Source organism: Carassius auratus, chromosome 8, assembly GCF_003368295.1.
Source record: "Carassius auratus strain Wakin chromosome 8, ASM336829v1, whole genome shotgun sequence".
NCBI lineage: Eukaryota > Metazoa > Chordata > Actinopteri > Cypriniformes > Cyprinidae > Carassius > Carassius auratus.
This window is the reverse complement of record NC_039250.1, coordinates 3,968,304-3,986,918: the sequence shown is the minus strand read 5'-3', so window position 1 is coordinate 3,986,918 and position 18,615 is coordinate 3,968,304. Positions and strand designations below refer to the sequence as shown.

Below are 18,615 nucleotides of genomic sequence, written 5' to 3'. Positions count from 1 at the left end.
AGAGGAACCATTAGGCCATTGCCAGCACAGTTTACTCAGAGTCTGTACGCCTTAACACTAAACCTAGTTGACAGACGTGTGCGCTGGAGGTGAAGAAATGATGACATCTGATGATGGGGCAATAGGACTCTAAACACAGGGCTGCAACAGAGACACTGAAAGGCTCGACAGAGTGAACATTCACCACCAAATTATCAGCTGCTCACACATCAATCAGCTGTCAGTCAGAAATATGGAATTATGACAATGACACATTTGCAAGATTCAGGGGCCACATGAACTTTTTGTGCCAGGGAATAGAATAAAATAATTGAAATTATGTTTTCAACGTATTAATGACTTTGGGAATGTGTGTTCTCAAAGCCATTACGGTATTGTCTAGGTATCCATTTTTGTTACCCTCACCTTTTCCAGGAAGAAAAGAACTAAAATCCAAGCACTGCAGCCTCTAGAACGTGCTTTGTCAGCTTATATTTATTAGTTTGCATTGTTTTTATAAAGAACATTAAAATCTCTTAGGCCTCAAGGCAAATTTCAACATTGCTTGTGCACACACTGAAAACCCAAATGATATACTACAAGATTAATCAGATTAGTTAAAAGGTCCTTTATTAATCAATAAATCAATCAATTTCTGGGTAATGAAGTTATTCGAGTCACTAGTGTCTGTGTATTTTGTCAAACACTGCCATCTTGTGCCGATTGCATGGTCCTACAGCCAAAACTTTAGGTTACTTGCATAACCTAACACCTGTTTTTATACAGTCTATGCCTAACACCCATTCTCTGATAACAAGAATGAAGAAATTAAGTCATTTTAATGCTTTTTATTAATCTATATTAGTAATAGCTGAATACATATCATGTAGCACTGTACATGTCAAATTAAATGTCCATTTTAAAGGTTTAAGTGTTTGAATATTATCGTGACATACTGTAACCTACTACTACTAATTTATTATAAATACATTTTAGCTGATTTATGGGGACATTTTTCAGCATTTTACAACAATAATAGTTAACAGTTAAATTAATTAACACAATAATAATTAATTGCGAAAATGTATATATTTTAAAATAAATGTATAAATAAATATAATATATAAATGTCAGGTAAAAAAAAATGTTAGCCTGAATGCACTGTAAGTCGCTTTGGATAAAATCGTCTGCTAAACGCATAAATTTAATTTTAATGTAATTTAATATAATTGTATAAATTAAATTTTATCTATATAAGCTGAATTTATATAGTAATGTATAACATGCTGCACTAAAAATATTTCCCATTTCCAGTGTTGGAATATTATATTATATTATATTATATTATATTATATTATATTATATTATATTATATTATTTAGATATTGATATTTTACATTTAATAGTTAAACGTTTAAGCAATAGCGGTTACAAAAATTAAATGGAAAAATAGTTCATGCATACATTTGTATTTATAGATTCATAATAACGAATCTATAAATAAACAGTATATATAAAGGTAGTATAAATAAATAAAATCGAATTTTGCTGAATTAAATTGCAGGATTAAATAAAACAAATATCAGATGTAATGTTTAGGATGCATTTTGTTAAAGTGGGAAGATACTGGTCATATCTTTTTAGATTTATTTAGCAGATTTGATCAAACGCTTCTTCCTTTACACACGCCCTCTCGTCGTACGCCACTCCCTGGAGTTCCTAGCAGGGCGGAAGTTGTCATTCTAACCGCTTCCTACTTCCTGCGTCAAAACATTCCGCTGTGTCTATGCGGCTTTAACGGCGCTTTTCGGATTTTCTGAGTGATTATGGCTGCGAACAGCAGCACCGGATCGTCCACGGAGCCACCGGGACTAGAGACCCAGTGGCGGGAGATCGACAAACTGAACCAGCAGCAGCTACGGGCCGGAGACAGCTGGTGAGAGAAACTTCAGACTTAATAACAAACAAACAAACATTCAATAAACAACAACACGCATAAATCATTGACAGAACTCTGTAAAACTTATAACGCTCTAGAGCTTGTGCGGTTCGAGGGTCTTCAGGTTCTCAAGGGTTTTATTGCAGCCTTGCCAATGTGATAGAGAATTAAATGATTCAGATATCAAATTAAAGAAGGAAACTAACGTACAGGTCAGTTTTCAGGCCTAATTATAGATCGGGTTTCCTGGTTAACAGCTTCCTTGGCATCATTAAGTTTTGACAGGTTGCTTGTCTTACCAGATTCTAACACCATCAACTCTAACTTACCCGCTTTAAACGCTTTAACTTCTTTTAATTTTCATAAAGGAAACGTGAACATGATTAAGTTTTATGGTGTCCAAGTCATTAATGCAGTTGTTTTAAGTTTCACTTCCATCTCTGGAAGGTGTGTCAGTCTGTTATGGGAAAGTTACTTTCGGTTTGTGTTTGTTCCTCGGACAGGAAAGACAGAACTGCTGTATTTCCTTCTCGTCCTTCAAGTCAAATGACAAGTGGTTGGTGTCTTAATCCATGTCTGACACTGGCGCCCTTTACAGTTTACATTAAACAGATTTGTCCTAAAGCTCATTAAATGATGCTGGACTGACACAACCAATCAGGATTGAATGTGAAAGATGCATGTGTTTGTATTGCAGGTATTTGTTGGATAAAAGATGGTATGATCAGTGGAAAGAGTATGTACATGCCGGGGACCAAAATTCTTCCTCCTATCCCGGGAAAATTGATAACACTGAGCTCTTTGAAGGTAAGTGCTGCTATTCTGTGTGATGTTAAACACAATATGCCATAGTAGCACCATGAACCATTTAATGTCTTGTTCTCTGCAGATCTGTTCGCTTAAAGTAGTTCACAAAAAAAAAAAAATTGCTGAAAAGTTACTCGCCGTCAAGCCATCCAAGATTAAGTTTGTTTCTTCAACAAAACAGATTTAGAGAAATGTAGTTTTATGTCATTTACTCACCAGCGGTTCCTCTGCAGTGAATGGGTGCCGTCAGAATGAGAGTCCAAACAGCTGATAAAAACATCACAATAATCCACAAGTAATCCACACAAATCAAGTCCACTAATTAACATTTTGTAAAGTTAAAAGATACATGTTAGTAAGAAACAAGTCCATATGTTACTATGAGTCTATAATCCATAGTAATGCTTCAAAGTTATTGTATAGAGGCCTTTTTTTAGGACTTAGGACTTATTTTAGGACTTGTATTGGAAGCAATGGTTTAAAGTTAAAAATACTGTAATGATGAATTTGCTTCTTAAAAACAATCTTGCTTTACAAGATGTTTATTGATGCACTGAAGTTATTTGCATTACTTGTGGATCATTGTGATGTTTTTATCAGCTGTTTGAAATCTCATTCTGACGGCACCCATTCACTGCAGAGGACCTATTGGTAAGCAAGTGATGTAATGCTACATTTCTCCAAATCTGTTCTGATGAAGAAACAAACTCATCAACATCTTGAACTGAAAATTTTCAGCAAATGTAAATTTTTTGGTGAACAATTCCTTCAATAATTGTGGAGGTAGAAGATGTTTTGAAATACTATGTATGCTTTCTGTAGATCTGGATTCCTATCATCTGAAAGAGAGGCTGTCGGAAAATGAGGACTTTGTCCTGGTCCCTGCAGAAGCCTGGCATAAACTTTTGTCATGGTATGACATGATGGACGATCAACCTCCTTTGGAGAGAAAGGTAGTGTTAACTTTTCTTTCTATTAAAATTAAACGAGATGTTAAATTCAGAATCGGCGGTGTTTGTCATTATTTGAGGATGATGTGAAATCATCTTCTTCTCTTTGCAGGTTGTTGATCTTCCCAGCACTGTTAAAGTAGAGGTCTACCCTGTGGAGATCTACCTCTGTCTTTCTAGCAACATGGAGAGTACTGTATCTGCAAGCTTCAGTCGAGCAGACAAGATACGTGAGTAGAGGTTGTTGATGGATAGAAAAAGAAAAGTATTTGGACACTTAAAAATGACTTATTAACCCTCTGGGGTTCTTCGGTCATTTATGAACCGAAGGTCCTGAGTGTGACTCATAAATGAAGAACCCCAGAGGGTTAAAGATACAGTGCTTTCTGCATTTAAAATCACTGCAATGAATATCGCCACTAGGGCTTCTGTTTTAAATAACGCAAAATAAGTAAAAATAAATTCGGTCCTCTTTCCAGCAACACTGTAAACTATATGTATCTTTGAAGTTTGCATTCTCTGTGCTAAGCTCAGTTTGTGATGTTAAGATCTTCTAATGATGTGTATGTTCTGTTCGCTGTTCAAATTCATGGAATACACTGCCGTTCAAAAGTTTAGGGTCAGTACACTTTTTGAAAGAAGTTTGTTATGTTCTTCGAGGCTGCATTTATTTACTAACAAAACAAAAACAGTAATATTGTGAATTAATATTAACATTTACAATAACTGTTTTCTATTCGAATATGTTTTAAAATGTAGTTTATTCCATTGATGATCAATGTCACATTTAAAAATGATTCTAATATGCTGATTTGTTACTGATTTATTATTATATATTTTTGAATTGTGCATTAATATTTTTCGTATGGGTTCCTTGATTAAATAGATTGTTGTTATTTGAAAAAGCATTAAGAAAAGCATTAAGTTGTTTAAATGTCTTGAAATGTCTTCTTTGGCACACCAAATGTTAAGCTCAAAAAAACTCTGGATTGCCAGTTAATTTACAGAACATTGTTCTCACAGATCTTCTTTTATTTTTGGCATGTAATTATGTTTTGTAAACAGATGTGTGAAACCCCTCAGGATATTGGCAGCCTGGTGTATCTGAGGTTTACGTGTATGTGTGTAAATCTCTCACATGTGTATCTGTGTTTGATAGACGCTATACATCAAAAGATACGGCAGGATTTTAACGTGTCAGAGACTGCTGAGAGCCGACTGTGGATGAGGAGTACAGATACAAGCTCAGAGAGGCTACGCAACCTTAACATGACTGTCCTAGACACCTGCCTCAGCTCCGGCATGGTAAAATACACACCTTCCATTTAAACTCTGGTTATCTGTTATGTTATGTAACCACTTGGGGACATTTACTGTTATAAGCACTGCCTGCAACCTCACCTGGCAGGTTTGTCATATCAACAAACATTGTTACTATTAAATGAATGCTCTATCATAGGCCACCCTGCATGTGTTTGTGTGTTTGTGTGTTTGTGTGTTTGTGTGTGTGTGTGTGTGTGTGTGTGTGTGTGTGTGTGTGTGTGTGTGTGTGTGTGTGTGTGTGTGTGTGTGTGTGTGTGTGTGTGTTTGTGTGTGCCGTGTCCTAACACGCTCTGCTCACTCTGCAGACAGTGATTATGGAGATCAGGAATGCGGATGGTACGTGGCCCACATCTAGGCCTCAGATCATGTGAGTATGAAGACACCAGCTTCCTTCTCTCGTGCATTAATGCAGGTTTCCTTTCTGTTTTTGTTTAGGAAAATGAAAAAAGACACAAGTCTAAAGCACAAAATGCTCAATCAACCACGTATGCATCATCAGCCCCATTCATTTACATTGGTTGCTAGTTGTAGTAGGTTAAATGCTTATATCCTATAGAAATGGCAAGCCAAATGTGATCAGTGTAGCACAAATCAACTTTGATATAAGTCAAATGAACTATCAAAAATAATCATTTATGCCTTCTATGCCAGAGTCCAATAAAAAAAATAAACCATTATAGCAGGTTTTAAAGAGTCTTATCATGAGGAATATTTGGTTTTTGCACTATAAATCTTTCAGTTTCCCAAATCAAAAGACCATTAATTGAACCTTGGCTGCAAAATGACTTGATCTGCACTTTCACAACTTTATGATGTGATGGTCTATTACAGTGTCACAAAGCATTGTATTATAGTCAAGACAAATTGATCCATATAGCGCTTTTTGAAAGCAAATTATTTCAAAGCAGCATCGTTTTTGTGTCACTACCCCTATAATGCACAGCATGGTTCTAAAATGACCCGTATTCATTTCCTGTGTTATTTCAGTTAGGGATGAGTGATTATTTGCTGAATCTCTGAAAAAAATGCATTTTATTATTTATTATTTCAGGTATTCATTAAATATCTTGTTTTTGATTTCCACAAATAATTATGTTTATTTGTCTTTTCATTGTCATCAAACACTTGTTGTTGTATTTCTAAATTAATTTTACAAACGCAAGTCAAAAATAGAAACATTTGGTAATTTTTTGCAAGTAGGAACGTATTTACTGCAGAAAACTATTCACCTGCTCCACATTTCACAGCTCAGCATGGCTGCTTTTGTATAATTGATGCATTTAGACTTATTTTATCATTTATTACCACCGAAAATACTTTATGTATTGTGAAATATAACTGGATGTAATGTTTGAATGTTGGGTTAATGTTGCCTTGACCTTGAAATCTACGAGTGAGAAAGAGATACATGTCCAATACCATTATCTTGCTTGTTGTTGGCATATTCTATTTTAACTAGCAAATGTTAGCTAGGTCAACAAAATGAGTCAAAATAAAACTTTATTATATACAAGCATATATCATTGCTGTCAGGCAGAAACCTCGTTTCTCAATGTTTCATCCTTTACATTTTTTTGTCAAATCCGTACAATTGGCCACCCTTTATGTCTGTGTTGTGGTTCTGAAAAGTAAAATTGTTTTGTACATAAAAGGTTTTTGTCTGACAGTGACAATATATAATCAGTATATACATGATCAACTGCTGGTTAGTATAGCTTATTCCAGACATTCTAGAAGATTAATGGCTGAAATGTTTGTAGAGATGCTGAATGATGAGGAAGATCAGGCAATTCTTAGTCCTGAATCAGAGCATGAAATATGTGATGCGACATAGACTGTGTGCCGCGGGGTCAGTTTGGAGTTGTGGGTGTAAATCCAGGTCTCCTAGATGAAGAAGACTCATTTGATGTCTGATGAGTCCTCAGGCCCAGTCCAAAAGATTTAGTAAAAATGGTTTGCACCTACACAGAGCTAGTCCCATGGTGCTGTGGTACAGTGTGCTAGATGTTCACCTTCGGTGCCTACAGATCCACACAGTCCTGCAGAGTTGAGCTCCAACCTTAATCAAACAAACCTGAACAAGCTACTCAAGGTCTAAAGGTTACTAGAAAACAACAAGCTGCTGGGTTTTTATCAAGGTTGAAGCAAAACTCTGCAGGACTGTGGCTCTCCAGGGCAGACGTTGGCCACCCCTTGTCTAAACCAACCTTTATTGTGTGTGGTGTGACCAATGCATGACAGCTATTTAGCAAGGAGCTTGTCGTTCCACATAGAAAGAGGTGTTTGGAGGACACACCCCACCTTCAAAACCACATTTACAGAGTCAATGGGAAGATGTGGGATAAAAAAACAAAACACCATCACCACCCAGCCACAGGTTTGCATCCGACAGAAGGGTCAGTCGAAGAGAAAGAGGTGCAGGATCTGCCCCTGGTGTTCAGTGTGAGGCCTTTTTGTAAGGAGCACAAACCTGTAGTTGTCATTTGTGAGGCATATAAGCACTGAGATGGCAATTTGAGTGTGATTTTATTGTGTTAGTTTTATTTTCATCTATTCGGTCCCATTCACTACAGTTGCACCACAGACAGTTCAATTTCTGTGTTATCGGCCATCAGTGATATGTGTATGTTATGTGCGACAAAGCGACAGATAAATATATTTCAAGTGTTAAATGGGTTGGTCTAAATAACTGCTAAAATAATTATAAAAAAAAAAAAATGTCAATATTGTTTAGTTTTATCATGCTTAGATAGATGGGTCATTTTTGACCCATGTGTGTAAACATGATGTGGTAACAAAAAACCTAGAAAAAAAAATCTAATATTAATTTGTGGTCATTATAAAATTATATTTTGAATATTCATGCATAATGGAATTTATAGATCAGGGAATATTTAATGCTGGAATTAACTGATTTCAAAGATGAAATAGAATAGGAAATGAATTCGGGTCATTTTAGACCCATGTTGTGTATTAGAAGGGATTTTCATAGCTTGTGCAACACAGTGAATATATCATAATATCTTCTAGTCCCATTTGGCAGATTAGGGAAATAATTTTGTTTTGTGACATTTGGTGACAATAAAAGTATAGTATGCATCACATTACATGAGTGTACTATATTTATGCAGATGAATTTGCATGTACTTATATTTCCAACATTTTATATAGAGCTGGACGATAATAAATATATATTTTGTTCTGTAATAGAATTACAATTACCCATGCTGTTTGTTTTCTTTGTGACAATGTAATAATGCAGTGAAGTTTTGTATATAGTGAATATTGCTGTACGTGACTGTACAGTATGCATGCTGGCCAGTGTTATAGTTTACATTAATATAATATATTTTATAGTCCTGGATTATATGGTTTAAAAGAATGGTTTGCAAAAGTGCTAAAAAAATAACAAATGCCGGTTACACTGAATTCTTAATGGTAACCTATCCCTAAATGTCTCATTTTAACTGTCAAATAGAGAAAAATCTAAAATAGTTGTATGAATATAAATTATAACTGGTTGTGCAGCAAAAGGTTTTACTAACATTATAAACCTACTAGTAAGTCACTGTAAGTTTCTTAGCCCAAAAATGCTGTTTAGATGGGCAGCTCACTGAGCTCTGAAACGTCACTTTTATTGGATATTTGGAATTGATATGGAATTTTGTGTCTCTAGGCGGAACTCTGCTGACGAAGACTCGTATCGAGGGCCTCCTGGAGTGTGTGGCCTCACAAACCTAGGCAACACCTGCTTCATGAACTCTGCTTTACAGGTCAGAGGTCATGGATTGTTGAACACTCAGTCACATAACTTCTTCAAAAGGCTTTTCTTGAAATGAATTGTGCATTTCCCCCACAGTGTCTGAGTAACACGCCACCACTGACTGAGTATTTTCTGAGGAACTCGTATCTGGAGGAGCTGAACTTCACCAACCCTCTGGGCATGAAGGGAGAAATTGCTGAAGCCTACGCAGATGTTATCAAACAGATGTGGTCAGGCAGGCACTATTCTGTGGTTCCTCGGGTATTTAAGGTAACATAGTTGTAGTGATCATCACTATGCATTGCCATTTTGTAGAGCAAAACCACACCAGTGGAGCTGAAATCAATTGGTCCATTTCAAATCTGGTTCCCATTCTAATTCATAATAGTTTTGCTCCATTAATAGTACAGAAATTAAGCAGCATTGTGTGTGTGTGTCTTTGCAGACCAAGGTTGGCCACTTTGCATCACAGTTTCTGGGCTACCAGCAACACGACTCTCAGGAGCTGCTGTCTTTCCTGTTGGACGGTCTACATGAAGACCTCAACAGGGTCAAAAAGAAGGAGTATATTGAACTCAGGGATGCTGATGGAAGACCTGACCAGGTGCCTTTTACACACACACACACACACTAGTACACACCATATTTATCAGTGTCACGTGTCACTTTATCGATAGTTCATTTATTAAATGCTGTTGTCACTCTTGTTTACAACCAAACAGAGTAAATGTGAAAATAAAAGTAATTTATTTTTTACTATTTTATTTTATGGAATAATACATTTTTATTATTTCATAATTACATTTCCATGGTTAATAAGTTAATTAGTCAGTATTAGTAATTGTGTAAGTTTTTTCAGGATTGTTGGATTAAAACTTTTTTTGGCACAAAAACTTTTTTTTTTTTTTTTTTTTTTTACTTTTGATTGGTGGTGTATATTGTTATAAAAAAATTCTATTTTGAATACATTTTGTTCTTTTTCATTTTTAAAATTTTCATTCATCATATAATAATAATAATAAATAAGCTTATTACTATTTTGTTTTATCTTTTTTTTACCAGTTTTTCCAGCTTTAGTCTCTGTTAAATCCACTATTGGTCAACCTTTTAAGTGTAACAATGTTTATAACTCCACATCAAAACAAAGTGTTGCTATGGGAATCACATTTCTATTTGTGTATTGCAGGAAGTTGCTGAGGAAGCATGGCGCAACCATTTGCGGCGGAACGATTCGGTCATCGTCGACACATTCCACGGGTTGTTTAAGTCGACGCTGGTGTGCCCCGAATGCAACAAGGTCTCTGTGACCTTCGACCCCTTCTGCTACTTGAGCGTGCCCTTACCTGTTAGTAAGGAGAGGGTCATGGAGGTGTTCTATGTGTCGCTGGATCCCATGGCCAAACCCACCCAGGTTTGTATTAAGTCATAAACTTAAAAAAATAAAATAAATAAATAAATAAAAAATACCAAAATGCTCCGTCACTTTTGGCAGGAAAAGCAGCATATGTGCAGCATGACATACATGTTTATTATTTTTTGATTTCTTTTCATATAATAGAGTTTATTTTCAAAATATAATTCATAGGGGCGGAAATATTTATTTGATCCCCTGCTGTTCCCCGTTACAAAGAAATGAAAGGTCTGTAATTTTTATGATAGGTTTATTTTAACAGATAGAGACCGAATACCAACCAAAAAATCCAGAAAAAACACATCATATAAAGGTTAGAAATTGATTTGCATTTCAATAAGTGAATTAAGTATTGATCCACTTTAAGAAGGTAAGTCATATACTTAACAAAAAAAAAATAATAAAAAAAAAAATACCAAAATGCTCCATCACTTCTGGCAGGAAAAGCAGCATATGTGCAGCATGACATACATGTTTATTATGAGCGAGTCCATGCTATGAGTTTGGCAGATGTGAATGATGAAGCACTGCAGGTTTGTAAACAGGAAGCCAGCTGGTGGTGTGTCATGATATCATCAGAACCAGTTTTGCTTAGGGCCAAGTAGTCTGTTGAACAGAGTTTAATAAGGATTCAGTAAAACCAGTGCTTTACTGTGAGTTTTATTCGTCATGATGACTGATAATTGTGTCTGTCTTCCCTCTGCAGTATCGTCTGATTGTACCTAAAGCTGGCCGAGTGATTGACCTGTGCACTGCCCTCTCTCAGGCAACAGGAGTCCCTCCCAACCAGGTTCGAACAAGCATTTTAACTACGCATTTAAAACACTGGCAAGTTGTGTTTACAAGTGGCTTTTGGCTATAATCTTGGTTTGGTTGATGCTGTGACCTTGTATCCATTATAAGTTTGATTTACTACTGATAAAGACTGTATTTGTTCTGGGCTAATAAATGATCTGCTCTTCACAGATGGCTGTGGCTGATGTTTTCAATCACCGCTTCTATAGGATTTACCAGACTGACGAATCCTTAAGCTGTATATTGGACCGGGATGATATATTTGTGTAAGATAGAACTAATCTGAGTAAACGGCTTTAAACGTACAGACATGCCAACACACAAATATACAGGTTTTATAAAGCCTGGTTCATTAAGTTTTAAATATTGTATATTTATATAAAAATTAATTTATATATTTTTTAAATTGTTGTTAGTGTCTTGACTTTTCCAAGCCTTTAGCTTTAAATATGGTTTATTTCCTTGCAAAATATAATTCATAATATGATATATATTTTTATAAAATTATATATACATATTCTTTTTTTTTCAGTTGTTGTTAGTGTCTGACTTTTCCAAGCCTTTAAGATTTCATTTCATATAATGCAGTTTATTTTCAAAATATAATTCATAGTGCATTACAGTGGGGGAAATATGTATTTGATCCCCTGCTGATTGTGTAAGTTTCCTCACTTACAAAGAAATGAAGGGTCTGTAATTTTTATGGTAGGTTTATTTTAACAGATAGAAACAGAATACCAACCAAATAATCAGAAAAAACACATCATATAAAGGTTAGAAATTGATTTGCATTTCAGTAAGTGAATTAAGCATTGATCTACTTTAAGAAGTTACTCCTAATGTCAGCTCATTAGGTGTACAAGACACCTGTCCACACAATCTGTATCTTCCATTCCAACCTCTCCCACCACCATTGGGAAAGACCAAAGAGCTGTCAAATGATGTCAGAGACAAGATTGTCGATCTGCACAAGACTAGAATGGGCTACAAGACCATCTTTTAAGAAAAGAGAACAATATGTATCAAAGCTGCATCTTGAGACAAACGGCTGAGTCTAAATGTGTTTTGTGATGTGTTGGCGCAGGTATCAGCTGAGCAGTGGTTGTGTGGATAAGGATGGTGAGGAGGTGGTTATGGCCATCTATATGCGTGAACGCTCCCATTACAGAGATTACGGCTCTGGAAGCAACAACTATGGTACCTCCCTGTTCGGTCACCCGCTGCTGATGTCTGTGCCACGCACCCAGTGCACACGAGAAGATCTCTACCAGCTCATCCTCAAAAGACTGGCGTAAGTCTAATCAGTAATCCATGTTTATAACAAGCTAGTTTTCATTAAATATTGGGATTGTTTAGTTTTTAATACGTTGTACATTTTTTAGTTATAAAAGGTTAACGCATACAATGACCATTATGATATAATTTCTACAATAAAACCAAAATAGTCATATTAATATGGTTATAAAATTGTTAGCTGCTATGTATGCCATTAGTCCTTGAATCAAAATACATTATTTTTACAGAACACAGATGCTTTGTATTTTTCCTTTATTTATGCATTTTTTACTGCATTGTATTGATTATTAAAACAATTTGTACATATTGTATTGCCAGTAGATGCATTGAATTATTAGTTTCTTTGTATAAATCTGGTAACTAACTGCTTCAATATGTTGTTATTGTGCATTTTTATTTCAGGGTCACTGGTTTTTGGGTGCATAAATGTGTCATGATCAGTTTTTTTTTTTATGGCTAAAAGCTGGATTGCCATTCATATGTGTCATAATTGTGTCCTGCACAGGCGATATGTCCGTCCCCTTGACCCTTCAGAAGAAGTAGAGGAGGAGGAGGAAGAAGAAGATGAGGAAGATTTGTACAAGGCTCAAACCAATGGAGTTAGTGATGGTATGAATCAAGGAAATGTATACTTTTATTCTGCAAAGATGCATTAAATTCACTAAAAGTGACGGTAAAGCCATTTAGAATTTTACAAAGTATTTCTATTTCAAATAAATGCTGTTCTTTTTTATTTTCTATTCATCAAAGAATTTCCATAAACATACCAGTTTCCACTAAAATATTAATTTTTAAAGTTTCTTAACAAAATGTTTCTTGAATAGCAGATCAGCATATTAGAATCATTTCTAATGATGCTGAAAATTCACAGGAATACATTACATTTTTAGATATGTTTAAATAAAAACTGTTATTTTAAAGTGTAATAATATTTCACATAACTGTTATTTTACTTTTTTTATCAAATAGATGCAGTTTTGATGAGTATAAGAGACTTCTTTCAAAATCTTGAAATGACCCCATAATTGTGTGTACAACCAATGGTTCATTTCTGAACAGATGAGGGAGAGGAAGACTCTGAGGAGGCAGGGCCATCCAAGAAAGAGGAGGAGACTCAAGAAAGCGGCCATGCTGAAGAGCAGAACAACTGCCAATCAGAAGCCAGCCCGAGCAGCGACGGGGAGGATAGAGCTGAGGAGGAGGAGTCGAGCAGCGAACCGGACCGGGGCAGCAGTACAGAGGAGGGCCAATCAGCATGCGGCAGCACTGACACCAACTCCCAAGATGCCACCGACGGGGACCAAAGTACTGGTGTCGAGCCTTTGGCAAAGGAGGAAGAGGACGAAGATGACGAGGAGGAAGAAGAAGAGGAGGCCGCATCTTGTGCTCAGGCAAACAAGAAGCTTCCGGGAAGACGGCGCTACACTGAGAAGCAGAAAAAAGCCCTCTTTACCATTCAGGCGGTGAACTCTAATGGCACCACGGAGCGAGGGATGGGAGAGGCGGACGGTGGCTTCTCCTTCAGCTGTGAGTACATACTAATGAGAAACTCAGTTTATTACAGACACTTCTGATGCTTTGTACAACTTCAGGGTCATGTGCGCACAAGTGAGGGTCATAACAAATTGAGATTGCGTGTCTTTTATCTCTCCGGCTGCTCAATTCGCATCTTTTCATAGACATGGTATCTTTTAACTCTGAGTGTTCGTAAGTAGAAATGTTCCTGCTCTTAATGGCGTGACTCACTGTTTCTGTTTAGCTCAGCCATACATCGCCATCGACTGGGACCCTGACATGAAGAAGAAGTACTACAATGAGAATGAAGCCGAGGTAAGATTGCTAATGAACTCTTTGATCCTTAAAAATGCTTTTTGTCTATTATTGCAATCTCTCATATAAGTCTCAATCCAGTCTATTCCATTAGAAGTTTTGTGTCAAGTATTACTCCTAATGCAGTGATGCGTCTGTATTGCATAACCGCAGTCAATTTAGGTCACCTTCGCTTATGTAGAGCTTTATAAAATACAGATTGTTTCAAAGCAACTTCATAAAGCAAGGGAAAATAACAGAATTGATAATATGCAAATCCTGCTGTAAAGCTTTTTTAGAAAGACTGTATTATTCATTATTCAGCTGGGGTCAGTTCAGTGTTGATTCAGATCAGTAACGGTGTAAAGCAGCTCAATTGTGAAACAAGTTCAATTTAGCTATAAGAAGCTCTTCAGAAGGCTTACTGTCATTTTCCAGATCGTGTCAGTTCAGTTAAATAACAGTATCATTGTTGCACTGTATTATGAGACTAATTCAATTCAGCTGTACAGAAGACAATATTTTCATTATTCTGCTTAAATTCAGTGAAAGTTTTGTTCTCATCCGATAATGTCAGTGCAGTAAAATCAAAAATGTTACTAAATATCAAGTGTTTTAAACCAGCACTGCATCTTTTCTTTAGTTTATCATGTACATAAATATAAACACACATGCTTTTAAAATGTACAAAAACAGGAACCACTGGTCTGCTATCACAGTGATTTTTAATATGCAAAATATGCTTAAATGCAGTATTTATTTGATACATTTTAATTGAATACATATCAAAATCCATTATTTCTGTCATCTTTTGTTACAAAACCTAACCTTGAGTCTTTTTCGAGCTATGCAAACTGCAGCATTTCTGTTGCAAACGTGTTTTTTATGTGTATGCAGAAATATATAAAGCATCAGAGCATGGACGTCCCTCACCAGCAGATCACAGTGCAGCTGCAGGAATGTATAGATCTTTTTACCACAGTAGAGACACTGGAAGAGGAAAACCCCTGGTAATCTACTACTTAAACCTATAACAGATTCTGCTCTTTTTATTCATGACCATGAAGAAAGAGAAACCTATAACCATCTCTTTCATGATTACTGTTGTATTTAAAGAGCCTGATTGCTTCCTCCGCACACATAACTGGGTGTTTGTTCATATGGTCTGTAGGTATTGTCCAACATGTAAAAAGCATCAGCTTGCTACTAAGAAATTGGATCTGTGGTCTTTGCCTGAGGTTCTCATCATCCATTTAAAGCGCTTCTCCTACACAAAATACTCTCGAGAGAAACTGGATACCATCGTGGAGTTCCCCCTGCGGTAAGATGAAGACATACATACACTAGGATTCAAAAATGTGGGTTGGTAACATTTTTACATGTTTTTGAAAGAAGTAAATTTTGCTCACCAAGGTTATATTTATGTTATCAAACGTAAAGCAAAACCGTAATATTGTGAAATATACTAATATACCTATAGAATTTTTAATAAATAGAAAATTAAATATAACAGCAGTTATTTGAAAAGGAGGTCTTTTATAATATTTTAATATCTTTACTGTAATTTGGGATCAGTTTTTTGTGTGGTTGCTGAATAAAATTAGTAATGTCTTTCAAAAAAGAAGGAAAACATCAGGTATTGTGCAATTAAAAATGCTTTTATTTTTGATGTGATGGTAATGGGGTCATAAATGTTCGTTCACATCCTTAAAATATTTAAATTGATGAGCAAGCTTTATATTTTTTTCAATGGTTGATACTCAGACTATTAGATTTTCATGTGTTTCAAATGTTGTTATTGCTCTGGTGAAAAGCATCTCTCTCTGACTGCAGGGATCTGGACTTCTCAGGTTTCCTCCTAAAGAAGACCGTGAACAGTACTGAACCTCCCTGTAGATATGACCTGATCTCTGTGTCCAACCACTTCGGCGGACTCCGAGATGGACACTGTATGCATCAGTTTCTTAGCCTTCATTAAACAGCATGCTCATTTGATTAGTGACAAAAACATTGCACAAACATTTTCCTTTTTCCCCTTTCTAGATACCAGTTACGCCCAGAACAAGGACAACGGTCAGTGGTATTACTTTGACGACAGCAAGGTGACCTATGCAAGGGAGGAACAAATAGTGGTGAGATGAATGCACCTTTCTGTGGTTTGCATTATCAACATGAAATCAAAATAGACGTATTATGTGTTTTTATTACATTTCCTAGGTCTTGCCGCGTATGACTCACCAGTGCACGTTCTTCTTAAATGAAATGTTTGTTTTTCCTCAAAATACAATAACTTTCTTATCCTCTGAAATGACCGGGCCACATGTGTCAAAAAAACTGGTCTGTTTAAAATGATATCCACAAGAAATGGTCATAACAGTAGAGTAGAGTTGATTTATTGTACATGAACTCATGGTGGTTGCCAGATTAAGATCATGTGATGTCAGGGCGTAATTTAAGAGTTGGCTATAATATCATTGAAAATACAATTCATAAGTTGACTATATAGTGCTTAAGGAGATTTACAAAAGTACATCTAAACATTTCCATTTATGCATTTAGTAGACACATTTATCTAAAGTGACTTACAGTGCTATCAGGCTACACATTATTTTACCTTATAAACAAGTCAAACTATTTAATAAGCACAATATGGGGTATTTTTACTCCACAACGATGCATTCAATTTATTAAAAGTGATAGGAAAGACATTTATAATGTTACAAACTGTTTCTATTCATCCAAAAAAATGTAGTGTTTTCAACATTCATATTAATAAGAAATGTTTTTAAGAATGATTTATGAAAGATCATGTGACACTGAAGACTGGAGTAATGATGCTGAAAATACAGCATTGCATTACAAGAATAAATTATTTTTTTTAAATATATTTGAATAGAAAACAGTGATTTGAAATTTTAATAATATTTAATAATAAAACATTTTTTATTTTATTTGATCAAATAAATGCAGCCTTGGTAATCATGATATACTTTTCAAAAACATAAAAAAACATGCTAAAGCCAAACTATTGAATGGTGTTTAAATACAATAGGTCTGTAATGTTTGCTCTCTGTCTATTCCTGTAGACCAGCGCGGTCTACCTTCTGTTCTACCAGCGCCAAGACAAGATCCGCCAGCCCACCGTCCCTCCACCCGTCCCCTCCTCCAGCCAGCCCGAGAACCACGTCTCATCCCAGACCCAAGATGGCATGGATGGAGCCTCTTCCTGTGTTAGCATGGAGACGGACTGATTTCTATCCACTTCATTCTTTCTCCCTCTCAACTTCATAATCAACAGAAACTTGAAGCTTCGCCTCTGCTCTGACTCCGACAGGAAGTGCAAGGCAGGGGCACCTCTCTCAGGCTGGTGCACGAGCATCATGGGGTGGGAATGTAGATTTATGTGTTGTTTTTTTATCTGTATGACAAACTCAAGGAAACGGGTTAGGCTGGTATCGTTGGATTCAGAGATCATGCACTGATTTGTCTGCGGCGTGCTTCAGTGACGATGAGAATTCGGAGAATGAGGTTTGCACCACAGTTCATCGTCACCGACGTGTTCTTTATTTTTTCCTAAGCTTGCTTTTCTGAGCTAGCTCAGCTGCTGTTTACGGTGGTGATGTTTGATCTGAACGTACAACCTTCAGCTGCACTGTTTGGCATCATGAATCCGTTTATTCCAGCAGCGACGTTCATCATGGGCGCTTTCAGCAGGGACGGTTGGGCTTTCTCATATCAGGGATTGTCATGTGCTTCAGATTTCTGAGATCTTGTCAAAAGGTGTGGGTGGAAAAATAGGTGGAGGTAAATGAGATACAGCTTTCTGTCCACTCACTCGTGAACTATTTATTTTCGGAATTAATAGATGCTAATGTGGATTGAGAGATTATAATTCTAAAGGTCTTCCATTTTTATTTTCTTTCTTGTGATGGGTTGTTTTTTCCGTCTCTCATGAGATTTGGAAAAGCCACTCTGTTGCGGGACACAAATGGAGGCCTGTTTTCCAGTGAGAATTAGCTTTTTTATCTTCATTAAAAAGGAAATGCACAGCAAGATATAAATATTCTTTTTGACTAATTGCGTGCAGTTTATAACAAACTCGATAAGAATATTTCAGCAAAGTGCTTTCTGGATAGAGCTCTTTTCGGGATGATTTTTAAAGCACCTCTGTACAGTATTTTTGTATCGTCATAAATGTTGTATTATCTTTGATCATTTGGATCAGATGCTGGGAATGTGGGAGCTTTCATTTTATTTTGTTAATTATAGATTGAATATATAATTGTATACACATCTTTTGATATGAATAAATGCTGACTATAAAGTCGAGGTTAGATCGGACACATTTGGCTTCCATTTACATGGTTTTTCCTCTGAATAAAAGGAGGCGTAGCTCCTTTGGCAACGGGAAATCTACTCCCCTCGGTTTATTCTGACTGCATATTAACATTTCTCAGCTGCTCAGTGTTGTAATTAATTTGGCCCGCTGCGTAAAGATCTTCTAGAAAATGCTTTTTCAATTGCACTTCCCATTAAGTGAAGT

General features: G+C 36.1%; 1 protein-coding gene across 1 annotated transcript; it reads left to right on the top strand.

Moving 5' to 3' along the window:
* Positions 1 to 1,709: 1,709 nt before the first annotated feature.
* LOC113107006 (ubiquitin carboxyl-terminal hydrolase 11-like) lies at positions 1,710 to 18,413 on the top strand. The gene is made up of 21 exons (XM_026269125.1): positions 1,710 to 1,915; positions 2,616 to 2,725; positions 3,548 to 3,678; positions 3,788 to 3,905; positions 4,835 to 4,980; positions 5,304 to 5,365; positions 8,675 to 8,771; positions 8,858 to 9,031; positions 9,207 to 9,365; positions 9,948 to 10,172; positions 10,879 to 10,962; positions 11,139 to 11,233; positions 12,052 to 12,258; positions 12,769 to 12,872; positions 13,323 to 13,790; positions 14,023 to 14,093; positions 14,970 to 15,082; positions 15,244 to 15,393; positions 15,906 to 16,021; positions 16,116 to 16,204; positions 17,159 to 18,413. The coding sequence occupies exons 1-21, from the start codon at positions 1,806 to 1,808 to the stop codon at positions 17,321 to 17,323; spliced, it is 2,994 nt and encodes a 997-aa protein (XP_026124910.1). The 5' UTR covers positions 1,710 to 1,805; the 3' UTR covers positions 17,324 to 18,413.
* The last annotated feature ends 202 nt before the right edge of the window (positions 18,414 to 18,615 follow it).

Excerpts from the sequence above, each read along its gene's own strand:
- LOC113107006 (XM_026269125.1), top strand. The coding sequence starts at position 1,806 with ATGGCTGCGAACAGCAGCACCGGATCGTCCACGGAGCCACCGGGACTA. Across the intron at positions 3,906-4,834 it reads CAGTCGAGCAGACAAGATAC|ACGCTATACATCAAAAGATA; the intron begins GTGAGTAGAGGT and ends TGTGTTTGATAG. Across the intron at positions 14,094-14,969 it reads ACAATGAGAATGAAGCCGAG|AAATATATAAAGCATCAGAG; the intron begins GTAAGATTGCTA and ends ATGTGTATGCAG.